The sequence below is a fragment of the Agelaius phoeniceus genome, chromosome 1 (genome assembly GCF_051311805.1).
Source record: "Agelaius phoeniceus isolate bAgePho1 chromosome 1, bAgePho1.hap1, whole genome shotgun sequence".
Taxonomy (NCBI): Eukaryota; Metazoa; Chordata; class Aves; order Passeriformes; family Icteridae; genus Agelaius; species Agelaius phoeniceus.
In genome coordinates, this window is record NC_135265.1 from 34,998,519 (window position 1) to 35,015,353 (window position 16,835).

Genomic DNA, 16,835 nt, shown 5'->3' on the forward strand with positions numbered 1-16,835 from the left:
CTTTAGCAAAGAATTTGGAAACAAATGCCCCAACACACTTTAGGGACTGCAGACCAAATGTAAAATAGCACAAAGCTTTTCTGTTCTATTTTTTGGGGATCTTCTTACCCCGATGCTTCAGTATGTCTCCTGTTCTCCAAATGCCACAGAGCAAAACTGCTCCCTTTATTTGGGATGAATTAAAGAGTAGGTGCTTACCTGTAGGAGTACTACTGCGAAATGAAGAGGAGGGAGTGATTGGAGGGGTGACTGGAGGAGTAAGGCTTCCACTGCTGTGGCGAGGTGGAGTGGATACATTCCCACGGGACACTGTGCTTGACAAAGTCAAAGAGAGTTTTGGCTGAATCTTTTTCTTCAAGGACTCCTGCTCACGTCGAGCTGCATCAGTCATAAATCTAGAACAAGGAAAATCACAAGGATGAGAGCTTTGAACCACTATCCACCAGCAAGCTTTAAGGTAAAGATAAAGCATTTTTTGCCCTCAGTGACTCAATGGAGTTTCAAACTCAGCCATGACAAGCTCCTCTGCAACACACATTTACAGAATACAAACTTCTCCATCAACAGCTTTATGTGTTCAACATCCGGGCCATTTCCTTCTGATTTCAATAAAACTTACATTAGATACTTGGATCATGTGCAAACACACAAGATTTTTAAACTCCAACCAGAGCTCAGCATTTCAAACAATACTGTGATGATTGTACTCAGTCCTTTACAGTAACTACATTCAATCATTCTGTGAAAAAGTAGCTGAGAAAAATGTTAGCAGCAAATGACCTTCAATCTGAAGGTCAAAGGGATAGAATTAATTACTTTGCGTAGATACATAATTTTCAATAGGACAATCACATTCTTTTACTAAGGGTTTTAGACAACTTTGCCTGGCATAAAATATGTCTAATTAAATTGTAATTCCTCAAACTGGAGTTCCCAGTTCTTGAAAACCAGATGAGGTCTCTCTGTAGAGCTCTGTATAGGCTGCTGAAGGCCTGATGCAACTCAAGGTTCATCTCTGTGGGATGCTGAGAGGGAATCCCACAAGCATGATGTAAGGTGTGCACCACACACAGTCCTGTAATTCCAGCAATGCAACTTTCTGCATGGGATATCCCATCTGGAATAAAAAGTGCTTTTTTCACTTTCATTCAGATTCCTTTCAAAAAGGAACAACTGAACTGAAAAAGACCACTTTTTCAGTAAGTATACACAAAGAGTTACACCAGAAGACCTGATGCTGCTTTATGCTGACATTCAAAGCATCGCTTTGCATTAACTCTCACTTGAAAAGACTGGGCTCCCCCCACAACAGGATATCTGCAAGTCAGACTTCATGACTTACCATTCAAGAGACATTTTAATCCTCTGTCTTTCCCCTCCACTACATATGGGTATAAATGAATAATTATGGATATCTTGAAGGATTCCTAAGACAGGCTAAAGTAAATCACCGTGTCAGTACAGCCCTCTGTCCTTGAGGCTGAAATACAAACTAGCCCTGCCAGTGAATAAAAACAATATGCAGTCACACATGATACAGAATAAAAAGTTAGGTTACACCCAGGCATTTGTTTGACCATAGTCTAAAACCACTATGGCATAAAATTTTAGGTACCATTAGAGCAATAAAGATGTATCCTGTCTGTCCATGCCATGAAGCCATTAATAAGCGGATCTTTGCCATGATAAGTAGCATCAACACACAAGTATTAATAAACAGGTATGTGATATGACAGCTTATCTTCTTTGAACTGAGACAACAATACATCATGTCAAGCTCAGATGTGGCATTTTTATGAAGCTAATATTTAAAATGCAGATATTCATAGTAATAATTGAGTGTTAAATTTCTCTTCTTCAACCAAGGGTGCAGATGATAGTGACAAAACAGTCCTCAAATGGAAGTCTAAATTTCATTCAAGAAAATATAAGTAAAAGGATCTTAATAAAGTGGTCATTCAGTACACATTTGCTTTCCTGTAACTAGGAAATGTCTAATTCACTATTTTTGCAATTTGTACTATGATGTATGCTTGCTTCTGGATGGGAAGCCTTATTCCTTAAGAAAATGTTATGGTAACATTATAAATCCTTGAAAACTTGGAAGATAACTTCAACTGTGAGATATTAAAAGCAGCAGCATGAAAGTTGCTCTTTAGTAAACTCAGCCACAAATAACAATGTTAAAATAATATTGAGTTATAACCACTCTGGTTGAAGTCCATAAAAATCAGGAAAATGTGAAGTTATAACTGAAACTTCTCCCTGTCCTCTTAACTCATTCCCATTTGGGCTAAGCATGTAAAGTATATTCCAAAATGTCATTTGTTGCCTACACTGTGAACCTGAGAGAAATGGAAGGCAGAGTCTGTTGAGAAGTTCAATTTCCAACATCTCATGTATGGAATTAACCCTTCCAGATCCAAATAGTCCCATACTTATTTGCTGAAGCACTGGTAGTGCTGTGGGTTTAAAACTTAAACTTGTCTAAATGGATTAAAAGGAAACGTTTTTCAGTATTTTAACTGAAATGCAGTATTATACATGTGGCTTACCATGGCAGTGTTCTTCAAAGCTTAAAATATAAGCATTGTTATGATGGATATAGAATGACATTTCCAACTAAGTCTTTAATTTTCATGTTGGAAGTCCATTATGGTTGCAACATCAAGTGTTCACGAATGAAACATGTTGGAATTAGGGTTTAACACTGGTCTCTAAGTGACATGCCTGCATACAATTTTCCCTGCCTCATTTAAATGCTCAAGATGTCTGGGAAACAGGAAATGAACTGTAACTAAAAAAGGCTGCTGTAAGGCCATTAGCTTAAATCCCATCTTTTTGATAGTCTGTCTCACTATCTTCAGACCCATCTCTTTGCTGAGCAAAGCTACCTCTGCTATTTTCAAATTATTACCTACATAACCCTCCCCCTCTAGTTCCACCACTGTGCACATTTCAGCCACCTTTTCTGTTGCACGTGATTTTGTTTACACCTCATAATCCTCTCTCCCTCAAACCAATACATCACATAGGTGCAGTGAAACAAGGAGGATCATTCAGCTCCCAGCCATTCATTGACCCTCTTTTGAAAGGCATGGGGTTTGTGTGCCTTCTTGCCAACAGTTCATAACAGCAGGCAGGAGCAAACTCTTTCTAAAGAAATCTCTTCTACACCCATTTTTTCTTTCCTCATCCTTTCAACCTTCCTAATTATTCAAGTCCCTGCTCCAAAAAATGTAGGTGCAGTGATTTCTGAATCAAGTGCTTGCAGCAATTTTAATAAACATGAGCAAAATATAGTTTTCCCCCCTCTTCTCATTCCCTGGAATGGTTCAAGTATTTTTATTGAAACTTTCCCAAGAAATTCAGCCTGAAGGAGACACCCAGCATGGAAAATTTCAGCCCAAATGTTGGCAACATAAGCAACTGAAACAGTCTTATAATGGAAAGTGTTGCACAACCTTTCATACAGGTGGCAATATAATACAAACAGCGTTACCTCTTGTTACCAACACAAAAAGCCACAAAAAGCAGAGGCTATGCTCAAATTAAAAAAAAAAAAGCATTTTCCAAACAAACCTTTTCCAGTATTTCTAAGACTTGTCACCCCCAAAAGCTTTGGAGTCAAGAATGACCAGAACACAGTCTTAGAGGTTTCCTTACGCTGTTAGCGTGCACTGCCTCATGGTCGTGTGTGACTCACGTGATGATGTCAGAGTTAGTTTATCATAAAATCTATGCTACACACAATGCTAAAGCAGTTACAGAGCTCTGGACTCATACATCCAGACTGAGGGTAAGGGTTTTAAAAATGAGCAGCAGGTAAACTGAAAAGTAAAATAAAGAACCCAGGTTGCTCTTCAGAATGCATATCCCTAATAGTTCTCATCAGAGTATGAAGTACCCTTTCCTCTTCTTCCTCACTGCTAAATCTTGCTGATGCAGGAAGTCAGCTGCTTGGGCCAGCCCTGTTTCCATGTCCACAGATATTCACACTGACAGTGAAGAAGGTGCATCACAGCTACCTGGTTGGATTTGAATATGAATTTGCTACATTCCTGGTCTCTCAAACATACACCAACAGAAGACGGGTCACAGTCACGAGTCTCCTGTTCTCCAGTTACCATGTGCACAGGGAAGAGAAGGGAGGGGGATTATTCTGGGTTTGCATAACAAGCAGATTACACCACACAGAGACTGAAGCCCAGGATTGCTCCTCAACACTGTCCAGCCGCACACAAGCTTAAAAAAAAATGTACAGCATTACCTGACAGTAACAAATATACCCTGTCCTGTGCCATACCACTGCCAACTAGTACTAGCCCACAACAGGGAAAGACAGCAGAACAGAATTAGTTCTGACCTTTTCTCATTACCAGATAATTATGGAAAAACTTTAATAGTAGATTCAAGTCATATTCATGTTTGCCTAATTTGGCTAACCTGCCCTGGGAAAGCCTGTCACTTTTACCAGAATGTGAGAACATGGTGAGCTTCCATCACTTGTATTTCAGCAGACTGCTCCTTAGCCTGACACTTGCTCAACTTCAAGATTGACTGGGAAGAGGAGAAAAAAAAAAAGCCTGGTGCTCTATTACAGATTTATGCTGCCTTGTGGTGGTATTATATTTAGATAAAAAGTGGTCAGATTTACTTGACAGATGGGGCACACACTAGCTTGCTATCTACTAAATTACACACATGCATGAAAGTCACACATTAATTCTCTTGTTATTCTTTACACCCACCAGACCAAGGTCCTTGCTGTATCTATTTTCTCCCCTCAATCTTTTCCCACTTTTGCCTCAAGATGTTTATGCTATTCTTTGTCCGTGCTGTACCAAGAGAGTTAAGGAGGTGAGGGTGATTATTTTAGCTTTCAGTCTTCCTCATCACATTAGCAGTGTTTAGGAAAAAAAATGGAAAGTACTTCTTGTTGTATGGTATTTTAAAACCTCAGGAGATCTCTACTTTAAAGAGGGATTAGGAGAATCCACTTCTCAAGGGATGACCCCATTTCAGTAAGACAGGACTCTGTGGACTCCCCAAGTCAGAAGCTGTCCTCCCTACATTATCTTTTTTTTTAATCTTTTCTTGTAAAGGCAGCAATATGGTTTGACTTAACCAATGTCAGAAAGAAGAGACAATTGTCAAGTTAAACTTCTCTTGGGTTAAGGAAAGATCTGGTGAAATCTAAATAGTGGGAATTCAGCAGTACTTGTTCACAGACAAGTTCATAGACTTTGGGTTGTCTTGTGTCCTGGAAAGGATGAAAGGCTTTTCTCAGTTGAACCTGAACAACACTGAGCCAAAGCAAAGAATTACATCCCCAGTAATGTCTTGCCACACTATTTGTGTGATCATGAGGAAAGAAATATATGAGCAAGTTTTAGACCATCCAAATAATTAACTTAAATAATTTGAAGAACACCCTTGAACACTTTTACATAGCATTCTTTGTAGTGTGGGGAAACAGAAGTATTCTGCAGCTCTTTATAGACCTTCTGCTTCACAGAAGCTAGCAACAAACTTTTTCTTCAGTTATCTTCCATTATAGTTTTAGAAAAACCCTAAAAGAAATATCATTGTGAAAAACCCCCATTAAAACCATGCATAATCCCCCACATGCCTTCATGCTATTTAGATTACAGACTATTTGCATAGTGCTAAAGTACATGATTCATACAAAATCCCCTTTGGATGGTCTTGCTTTTTTTCTAATTTCATAAAAAACATGACAAGCGGGGAAGAAACACCCCCAGATAATAATCCCTTCCCCTTCCCAACTATTCTCTCAAACCTGTATTGGATTTCACAACAGGCACTAACCAGATCAAACAGATCATTAAGGGGCATTTCTAAGTTTCTGGAAAGAACTTTTCCAGCTCAGTACTTATGGCAGAAACACCTCACATCTGCGTAGGACTTCAGCGTGCTCATTCACTGAGATCAGCTTTTAAAGGGAATTCTGTGTTCATTCTCAGTGCCAGTTGTATTCAGACTCATCTACTGAAAACTTTTCCTATGTCCTAAATATGGAATATTTATGACAAACTGATGAGTATCTTAGACAGACAGGACAGAATCAGATTTCTTTTTATTACTAGCCTTGGGGATAATTCATTGCTAGTACAATTCTTTCATTTCCATCATTCAACCAGTTCTCTCAAGATGTAAAACTGTTACTGCCATGAAATCAGCTATAGAGTAATACATATTTTTCTGAATATTTGCATCTTAAGCCAATGTAGTAGAGATTATTAGGCTGGATGTGTACCTTAAAAAATTTAAATTGCATTTCTGCCTCTTTGCTGAAAGATTCACAGACAACATTCAATCACACTCATTGCTGTCAGTAGATTCAAGGCTGCAACCTTAGAAAACCTGCTAAATATGAGCAAGAGTTCAGTGGGTTTACTTTAGTTGTCTGCTCTTCACACATTCTTAAAAGATACAATAAGACACAATAAAATATTCACCAAGGAGGTATTCTGTGCTTCTAGCATGGAAAATGGATTCAGAAGATTGAGTAATTTCATATCTAAATGTGTAAATGGAGATGATGGGCAGTGATATGCCAAATAATCTGTTACCACTCAAACAGAATAAAAATAAATCATCCCAAATCATATAATTGCCTAAAGCATGTGTTTTCTCACTGTTAATCAATATAAAGCAGTGTTAAAAGCAATGGAAAGAAATTTAGTATCTCTCTTGATTTTGGGAAGAGACAAAAACATCAGTGGGAATTACACTTCATACTTCATTTAACAGAAATACCAAACACTGAACACAAGCCCTAGCTTTCCATTTTATAATAATTAAGCAGACATAAATAATGTGACATGAAAAGCAACTTCTTCATTTGAAGTATTTTTTAAAGCATTTAAACCAAAATATGTCAGATATTGAATGCTTATGATATTAAATATATGGATTTAAACATTTTCTGTTTGGAAAGGAACTATTTTTCATCTTTTTTTAAATTCTGTTTTATTTTTCTTCTCTTCTATTCTGCTTACACTTATTTTTCTTATTTTCCTTCTTTTCAAGAAGCACCAAAATAATATTTAATTTAAAATTAAAACCAACCAAACATTAATCAGTATTGTATATTCAGCCCATCACAAAAATAGATGTTTACTTAAAATTCAAGTGTAGGAATTTTTTTGGGGAGGGTTTATTTTTTAGATTACATGGTACTTTTGCCTTTTCTTTCTTCAATTTAGGTAATGAAGCAAATGAAAAAATGAGGGCTGCATTTTATTTTATATTCTTTCTAAATTGTCAGAAAAAATGCACACTGGATAAATAACATTTGAACACTAACATAATCAGGGAAGATGCAGTCTTACTTTAGACATTTCATTCATAATAAAAATTCATTACTTATTCCTCAACTGATGATAGGGACTCAAGGATAAGCCCACGCTGTCTTTCTGATGTTCTTAAAATAAAAAAATGACATTTCAGTGTTTAAAAGGAAAAAAAACTAGACCTCACCAAATTCAAGAGAGCAACAGTAATTTCCAAAACATTAGTAACATACTGCTAGTTCTCTTCCTTTCCCCTCCCACACCCTCCCTGGTTTTTCCCACCCTATCTTGAAGTAAATGAGTGAATTTCAGAAAGGAGCTACAACTTAGCTGCACCTTCAAAATTCTGTAATTTCCACGGAATGAGAGGCAATAGTTGAGCAAAAGAGATACTTGAGGGAGGTAATTAGCAGGAAGGCAGCAACCCCTTCATATAGTTTGGTGTGATATTTTCACCTCTTCTACAAATGCAGAGAGTTCAAAAAGTCATGATAACCCCCACATCTGATGGAAACGCTGATAATGCTCTGTTCTGCCTCAACATCAACGTATTGCTTATCAAACTCATCCCAGAGTTTTGCCACTGGTGAAAAGGAGCATTTGGATGGTGTAAAAACACTTGCAGAATTTCTTGCATTTGGGGTAGATTTTGAAGATGCTGCAGCAAAGCCCTGCCTGTGGTGTAATGTAGCGTTTCCTATTTCGGAAGTCTCCTCCCTGCACTCACTAAGTGGCTTATTGGGACATACATCAGCCTTGCCTTTGCTTGCAGCCACTAACGAACCAACCAGCCCTCTCCTGCTGCTAACAACAGATATTTTATGCATTATTGCCTAATTAATCGTTGAATATAACATCATGAATTCTTACATTTCAGTTCATACCCTTGTTAATATACAGGAATAATGTAATGTCACACAGCCATAAAATGTTACAGAGACCGAAATGAGAATCCTAGCAGGCATAAATAATGTGACATGAAAAGCAACTTCTTCATTTAAAGTATTTTTTAAACCACATAATTTTAAAAATGCACCCTGACAGTTTTAAAATTTGCATCATAGAAACAAAACCCACAAAATTATATTTCTTAGTATGACAAAAAGCAATCTCAGAGGAAAGAATACTGATAGCATCTTTTCACCAACACTCTAATTTAACCTATCAGTTATTAAATTTAAATATTTTAAATATTGTTATTTCACAGTTTATGACTTACCAGACTACTCTAAGCTTTCACATGAATGAAATGCAAAATTCTTGAAAGCAGAGTAAAAATTTAACTTTTACTTTAGAGAAAGTGCAGGGATAATACATTGTGTGTGTCTTCTTATTTGTAGAAATTATAAACTTAAATAAATTACTGATGTCTGGAGAAAATGGAATTAAGCTGCCCATAGAATAAAAAAATAAAGGATCTGTATGTCCTAAATTTGACTTGAATCTCAAAATAGTTCTTATGTGGGACTAATTAGCTCACAAGCCCTCCTCTGGCTCTCTGCACAGGCTCCAGTACTGTCAGATTGCCTAGTTCCAGTAGCATGTTTTATATTCAGATGTGCTTAACCCAAAATATCGTATTTTTTTCCATTACTGGTACACCCTCTTTCCTTCTTGAAATGCATACTGTAACTATTTATGTAAAAACAATTTCTTTCAGTGAGCCCTACAGAGAAGTAGATCTGTGCACGCATGACACACGCTTTTACTGTCAGACTCAGTTTCATTTTATTGATGCCTCAAGGACTTTTAGCTTTAAGAAGCAGGGAGCTGAAATGTCAGCTATTTTATTCTTATAATGTTCCATTTATGTCCAGCTATTCTTGTGTCATTCCATGCTAAGTTCTCCTGAGAATTCAAGTCAACACCCAAAGACAGATTCATCATGCAAGAATTTAAAAATAGATATTATCACAAAGCATTGCTTATTAACTCTAAGGATGTCTAATATCAATCTGCATAAATAAAACTATCACTATCTTCAGTATTTTACACACTATTAATCAAACACATTAACCAACAGATTTTTCAGTCTTTCTGAAATGTATCACATACACAATGTCTGCACTGGCTCCTCCAGGCAGTAAGCAATCCAGAATGCCCATTCAACATAAATACAGCAAAAAGAAACTGATAATAAGATGCATATAGGAAATTAATCTCTAAAATATATGGGTGCAATTTTTTTCTTTCAAAAACAGAGACACCAAAGTCACAATGCATTCACAGTTTGATTTTTAAAAAGACTAAATCCATTTGTGAAAACACTGATACAGAACATGATTCTCCAGCTGAGAAAGAGCATTCAGCTCAAAGACGTTCTCCCAAGCTTAAAATGTAAGTGCAGATTTAGATGGAGAAACATTTTTTGAAACTGATTTATAAATCTGTATTCAGAGGACTGGGTGGGGTAAAGCTTATAATGGAAAATTGCAGCAATCTTAACATTAGGAATGTGAAATGTCTGGTCTTAATAAACCAAGTTTTCAGGCATCATGAGTTGTTTGAAAGGACGATAGCAACTTACAAACAATTCAGCCCTACTAAAATGGTCAATTGAACATTCCCAATTCTTCAGACTCTGCTGCAACAAGTCACATGTCTATAAAATAGCCAACACAAAAGATTCCTCCTTGAAGGTAACAAATTCAGGTGAAGATAGACAAGGAAAAGTGGAGAAGGAAGAAGATAACCATCACATGTGTGTTTGCTCTTTCACACAGACAGAATAACGAACTCTCATTTTGGTAATTACGTGCTATTTTAAAAAAAATTACTTTTCTACATTTAGACTGATTTGACTGACAAAGTTAACAGTTCATTATGTAATCATCACTGCTTTAGCAGTTTGGGGAGGGAGAAGTACCTAAGAACTAAGAATAGCTCCTGAGGTCCCATTATTCAGCTGTGAGGTATAAAAGCAGAACACTGATTTGCATTTTGAAATTTTGTCCCTCTTAGACTTGCAGTGTGCTATTGCACAGACCCAGGCACGTATGGGAGTGCAGCAAATCCCCCAGTTTTGTTCAGTCTGACAGGAAACCATTCCCTTGCATCCCTCACTGGCAGCCACCCTCCCACCTCCAGCTCGAGTGATCTGATAAAACCAGCAAAACCCTGCTAGGATGCAGAAGAAAAGGACTGACATCTGAATAACTAATAATGCAGTGCTTCTCAGGCAGACAGCAGGGAAGTTCCTTCAGCCCTGTTTGATCTGCTTCGCTGGCGTTATTGCAGAAAGCCGGTTTTTCATTAGGTAAGGAAAAAAAACAACCCCAAAGTTGTGATGCAGCCTAAGTAAGGTTAAAAATGCACCCTAACACAATGAATGAAGAGAAAATAGATGGTGTAATACAGAAAGGCCCAAGACTTGCAAGTGGAAAAAAGTATAAATTACTATTTTAATTAATTTCCTAATGTAAAACACAGCTGTAGTAATGTTGGCAAATATCACCTGCCTGTTTTAAGTTTGTTAAATTAAATCATGCTCTGTAATTGGGTCTTAACATACAAAAGTATGTTTTATTTACTTTTTATTACAATATCAGTATTTTAACTTTCAGTTTGCTTGTGCAAAAGCTTTATAAATTACTTGAATCACTTAAATCTGAATACTATAATCTGCAGTTACAATGTACCAGTTTGAGTTTCAACAATTAAATGCCTTTTTTGTGGACTCCCGCTGCTATGTGAACTAGCTGTAGGCTATTAAAATAATGAGTCCGGACTGAGTCATCTGATCTCAGCCTTGGTGCAAAGCCTGAGGAAAAGGACTTAGCCCACAATTCCTAGTCTGTTTACCAGACTAAGACCAGACTGTTGGAAGCGTTACCCCAGCACTCCCTTCCCCCCGCCCGCCCCGGCACTCGGCCGGGGGAAACGCGGTGTCACAGAGCCCTCTGCAGGCAGCGCCCGCCGCCCGCACCACCCCGCATCCCTCATCCCATCCCACTCATCACTGTCCATCCCCTCATCCTGCATCCCTCATCCCATCCCACTGCCCTGCATCACTGTCCATCCCCTCACCCTGCATCCCTCATCCCATCCCACTGCCCCCTGCATCACTGTCCATCCCCTCACCCTGCATCCCTTATCCCATCCCACTGCTCCGCATCACTGTCCATCCCCTCATCCTGCATCCCTCATCCCATCCCACTGCTCAGCATCACTGTCCATCCCCTCATCCTGCATCCCTCATCCCATCCCACTGCCCGCTGCATCACTGTCCATCCCCTCACCCTGCATCCCTCATCCCATCCCACTGCCCCCTGCATCACTGTCCATCCCCCTCACCCTGCATCCCTCATCCCATCCCACTGCCCTGCATCACTGTCCATCCCCTCACCCTGCATCCCTCATCCCATCCCACTGCCCCCTGCATCACTGTCCATCCCCTCACCCTGCATCCCTTATCCCATCCCACTGCTCCGCATCACTGTCCATCCCCTCATCCTGCATCCCTCATCCCATCCCACTGCTCCGCATCACTGTCCATCCCCTCACCCTGCATCCCTCATCCCATCCTGCTGCCCTGCATCACTGTCCATCCCCTCATCCTGCATCCCTCATCCCACTGCTCTGCATCACTGTCCATCCCCTCATCCTGCATCCCTCATCCCATCCTGCTGCCCCCTGCATCACTGTCCATCCCCTCATCCTGCATCCCTCATCCCATCCCACTCCTCCGCATCACTGTCCATCCCATCACAGCTACCTGTCCCACCCGACCACCCCAAAACAAGTCACCTACATCCTTACCCCTTTATGAAGAGTGGCTTCTTCTAGAAAGGCTCAAAAAGGTAGGTCAACGTAAGGTGGGGAAGTACTCATCACAGGATGGGAGAAAACCTGTGCCAACAGCATCTGTGAGTTTGGGGTACCCTGATGAACTAATTCTTTCAAAGTGTGGGTTTATGATGTCAGATGACACAAGGGAAGGGAACTCAGTGAACTACATAGGTCTCCTCAGCTTGCATGCCACAAAAATACCACAGATCTGGCCACATCAAGGATGCTTCAGATTACAATTTGGTTTCATGAAACCCCATAAATATGGAATTCTCTGCCAGTGAGAGTAATGAGGAACAAAACCTAAAGCCTTGCCCTACTTCAGAGTACCAGAATCATAGAATGGATGAGGTTGGAAGAGATCATCTGGTCCAATCTCCCTGCTTAAGCAAGGTCATCCTACAGCACACAGCACAGGATGGTGTCCAGACAGTTCTTGGATATCTCCAGTGAGGGAGACTCTGCAACCTGGCAACCTCCCTGGCCAATCTGTTCCAGTGCTCATCATTCATACAGTAAATAAGTTTTTCCTCATATTCAGGTGGCATTTCCTGTACATCAGTTTCTGCCCATTGCCTCTTGTCCTAAACCCTCCACACCTTCAGAGAAACACCACAAGCAGCACCTAGCACAAAGGGAACAGGAAAACCACCTGTCCTCTCACACCTTCCACAGGAACCCAAAAGCACCAACATTCACTTTTATTTTCAACAACACAAAATTTTCCTACAATGTTGGTGTGTAAAGTACAGAAACACACAGCATGTGCACATGGTGCTGTCTAAAGCAATATCTATCTCAGGCTCAACTCCAGCTAGTGCCCAGGGACTGCTGTAATCTGCTCTAGCTTTAAGTTGGTTTGTGTGCCAAACCATGTAATTTATCTACCTCCTTGATATTTCTGCAGTTTTGATCCTGTATGAACAGGTAAAGGGAAAATAATTAAATTGAGAACTTTCTCTAATGAATCTCCACAGCTTTTTTAGTAATTTACCATCATCATTTCCACTTACCACTCTGGAAAAGATCTGACCTCTGCCTTTTTACACTTTTGCTCTTTATACTCCAATCACTTTTATACACATTACCAATCCACAGCACCATTTCTGCCTTGTTCTCCAACAGCTTTGTTACACCCAAGAGAAGGCATATTCTCTGCATTACCAATGTCATTCCACCACTCCTTTTGACTGTGGCTCCTTCTGATCTCAGCCCTCTCTGTTTCATACCTCTCCAGCTTAGGTCTTCTGCCCTGATTAGGAGTCCATGTCCTGAATTTAAGAAGCACTGTATTACTGCTTGTACATGTGTCCATCTATACACACACACACACAGAGATTCATGGATACACATCTATCTATCACATGCATACATGTGAATTAAATGCATGTTTGTATATTAAATATATTTATATGTGTATTCATTTTCATTTTAACTGCCAAGTGAAAGCAGTTCTTTTGAGGGCCAAAATAATTAAATAATGAAGTTTAAAAAAATGTGTGGCCAAGATAGTATGACTTTTGGGGAGCTGCTACTCAGGCAGCACATACCTAACAGGATTCAGCACATACAATAGAATTAGCAATTTGTGCAATTCCTGATGGTTCTCTAAGGTAAGCCCTGATGAAAGAATCTGTTTTGAGAAGATGACCATAGCACTTACCCAGACAGAAAATGTTCCAACACATCCTGTAATTTTCAATTTTTGAAACACTGTTTAAACTCTAGACAAGTTTGCAAATACACCTTGAGAACATCTTAAAAGCTCAAAACCCAGAAAGTAAGAAAAGAGAAATGTAACTATTAATTAAGATTTAAAATAACCATAATCGAGTGTGGTAGTGTCTGACATGAATTTTGAATTTCTGAGGTTGTCAATAACAAGGCACAATGCCACGCATGCAAAACATTGACCTGCATCCCTTTCTGCTTCTGAAAACATTGCCAAACAGAGGGAACATGGCAGATAAATTTTAGCAACAGCCTCAAAACACCACTACCACTATCTCCATTCTTCAGTCAGTGCCTAAGCCACTATGCCACAGTATCTTGCAACACATACCCAAATGTCAGTTTTATTTCAACAACCTGCAAAAACTTAGTCTAAGAAAATGCTTTAAATGCAAATTTCTGCTCATCCTATGTAGATCCTAAACCACACCAACAACCTCAGTGCAAATATTAGCCACATTTAATAGCTGGTCTGACCAACTACAGGGACTGGAAACCTCCGTCCCTCTCAGCACAGTGGTTCCCACGAGTGTATGCTCAGCGGTTCCATGATGGTCTACAAAATTACATTAAACAGCAGCTCATTAGAAGCCAGAGGGTAAAATCTGCTGCATTATGGACTAGGAAAATACTGAGTGTTGACTCTGGTCTGCAAAACGGCCATGCTGGAGAACCACTGTCTGGGCTGAAAGGCACATGGCCAAGGTTTTTTCCCATTTCTGCCCCAAGCATCAGACATGAACCTGTATGAGGGCATTTCTCAGCCATTCGTCTCACGTAAAACCCTGACTTGGGCCAAGCAGCCCTTGGCAAGGGGCAGTTCTCTCACATCAGCAACACCATGTAGAAAGAGAGCTAAAAGGCAGACAGTTAAATAACTTTCTCTTGCTTGCTGGTCACAAAAACTTCACAAACTTTCCTTTACATATTAACATAATAACCTCTTTGGAGATGACTTAAACAAATCTTCGGCATATTGATTTCCAGATTTAATTTTGCTCATGGGGGCTAAAAAGCTATTAAAACCTTCCCACTCTCATTTCTGCTCTGTCCATCTTCCAAGTGGCATATTCCTACCACATAAACTACCCACCAAATACTGAGACTAAAGAGATACATGTCCTTTTCTATTTTCCCCACAACCTACATCAAGCACCAGAGGAGTAATTTTAAAATCTACAGACCTGGAAAACAACCTATGGACTGATGTTAATATAAGTCAATAATGGCTACCCTTAACACTTTTCATCCATCAGTCAACATCTGTGATAAAATGCTTAAAGACTTTTAGTATAATGCACTGACACAAAACACTTTACTTCAAATCTTTAAACAAGACTTTTAAATCTTCAAATCCTCAAGAATGTTTCAAAAGCTGTTTCTAAGGCCAGCTGCTTAAAATAATTTTTTCCTTCATTTCACTATTTATCAATCAAACAAATTCTAAAGGCTGTTTTATTAATAGGATCAAGGTAGACCACAGTTCAGAAAGGATTTCCAAAACCTGTTTTATAGAGAAATCATGACATACAATGAAAATAAATATTACACAATTTTTCCTGGAGCTGACTTCCTAGAAACCCTGAAAGACAGTTCTAACCAGTCTTTCACAGTGGAGGGGACAAATAAACTTCTTGAAGGAAGAAGAATTCTTGTTTTAACATCTGCAAATGCAAAAGTTGTCTGATCATCTGCCTCCCCTTAATCATTATTTTTTTCCTTCAATGCTAGTGTCCTTTTCCTATCCAAACTAATTTTACGAAATATTTTTTCATTTATAGAAGCCAACTTATACTTGAACTGTCAATTCTTTATAATAAACTCTCAGCAGGACTAAACAATATAGGAACAGTGCTTTGCAACAAATTTTACTCGATAACTTCTAAGGTTACTAGGATTTTTTGGATGCTCAGATAAGCTTGCCCCTTGCTGCAGACTGCTTTCTCTTGAAGGGAAGAATTCTCAAATAGCCATTGTAAAGCATTTTCCTATGTGAATTGCATGTAAACTCTCACATATAATCAAGTGAAATACTTAAAACTCCTCTCCACCCTCTGAGTAACTCATCTCTATTGTGCTGCATTAATGAGAGGAAAGACCAAGAAAATCCTATATGGAGGGTCCATACCTTTTTTTAAATGGGAGGCTCATAAAGGCCTAAATATTAAAAGGCAAAAGTTTTTATTTAATAATATTTAATAAAATTTAATAAAAATATTTAATAATATTTAACAAAATTTAATAAAAATATTAATTTTATTAGAAGTATGAAAATGAGAGTAATAAAAGTTATTAACTTAAATGCAAAAAAAAAAATTACAGTAATTTTGGTATTTGTCTGAAAGCTCTATTTCTCCCTTAAAAACAAACAGATCCAGTCTCTTTTCAAAAGTTGTTGAGTACTTATTGCAAAGCCACCAAACAATTGACTCTGGCAACCCTAACTAAGATTTTCAGATTTATCAGAAATTAGGATGGATATTGCTGAACATACTCCTGAGCTGAAGCACTCTTAACCCTAGCGGTGTCAAAAGACTAAATAGATGCAATATTTTTATTTGCTTTTGCTGCAAACTATTGTAAAGCTCAAAAAATTTTTAAAAAACCTAAAAATGAAAAAACAAACCACCACTGAGAAATGTGTATTTGCAGTAAAAAAAACTGTGACATTTAGCCCCAAAAGTTAACCCTCCCTCAATCCCCAAGTTAACTTCTTCCTTCCCCTCAGGTAATAAACTTCACAATGATACAGCCTTGATCTGTTTTCAGGGGTGACAGAGCAGCCACTTGCTGGAGCTGCTCAGCACCATTTTTATCCTCATCTCCCACTGCCACTGGAGTAATTGAAAACACTTGCACGAGGTGCTCGGCGACTTGCAAAATCAAACACCAACGTCAGTGAGCTCCAGCTGCTCGAAGCCTGCAATGCAGTGAAATGAATCCATCAGGGTCACCCTGGCTCTTGAGTGGGAGCCAAGGGGAGTGGAATGAGATGGG

At 38.8% G+C, this 16,835-nt stretch overlaps 1 protein-coding gene across 1 annotated transcript in view; it reads right to left on the reverse strand.

The window, feature by feature from the left end:
- The window catches only part of JAZF1 (JAZF zinc finger 1), a 190,823-nt gene that overhangs the window by 29,374 nt on the left and 144,614 nt on the right, over positions 1-16,835 (reverse strand). The window contains exon 3 of the mRNA XM_054635261.2: positions 199-395. Coding sequence (XP_054491236.1) covers positions 199-395 — 197 coding nt within the window. The remainder of the gene's footprint in view (positions 1-198; positions 396-16,835) is intronic.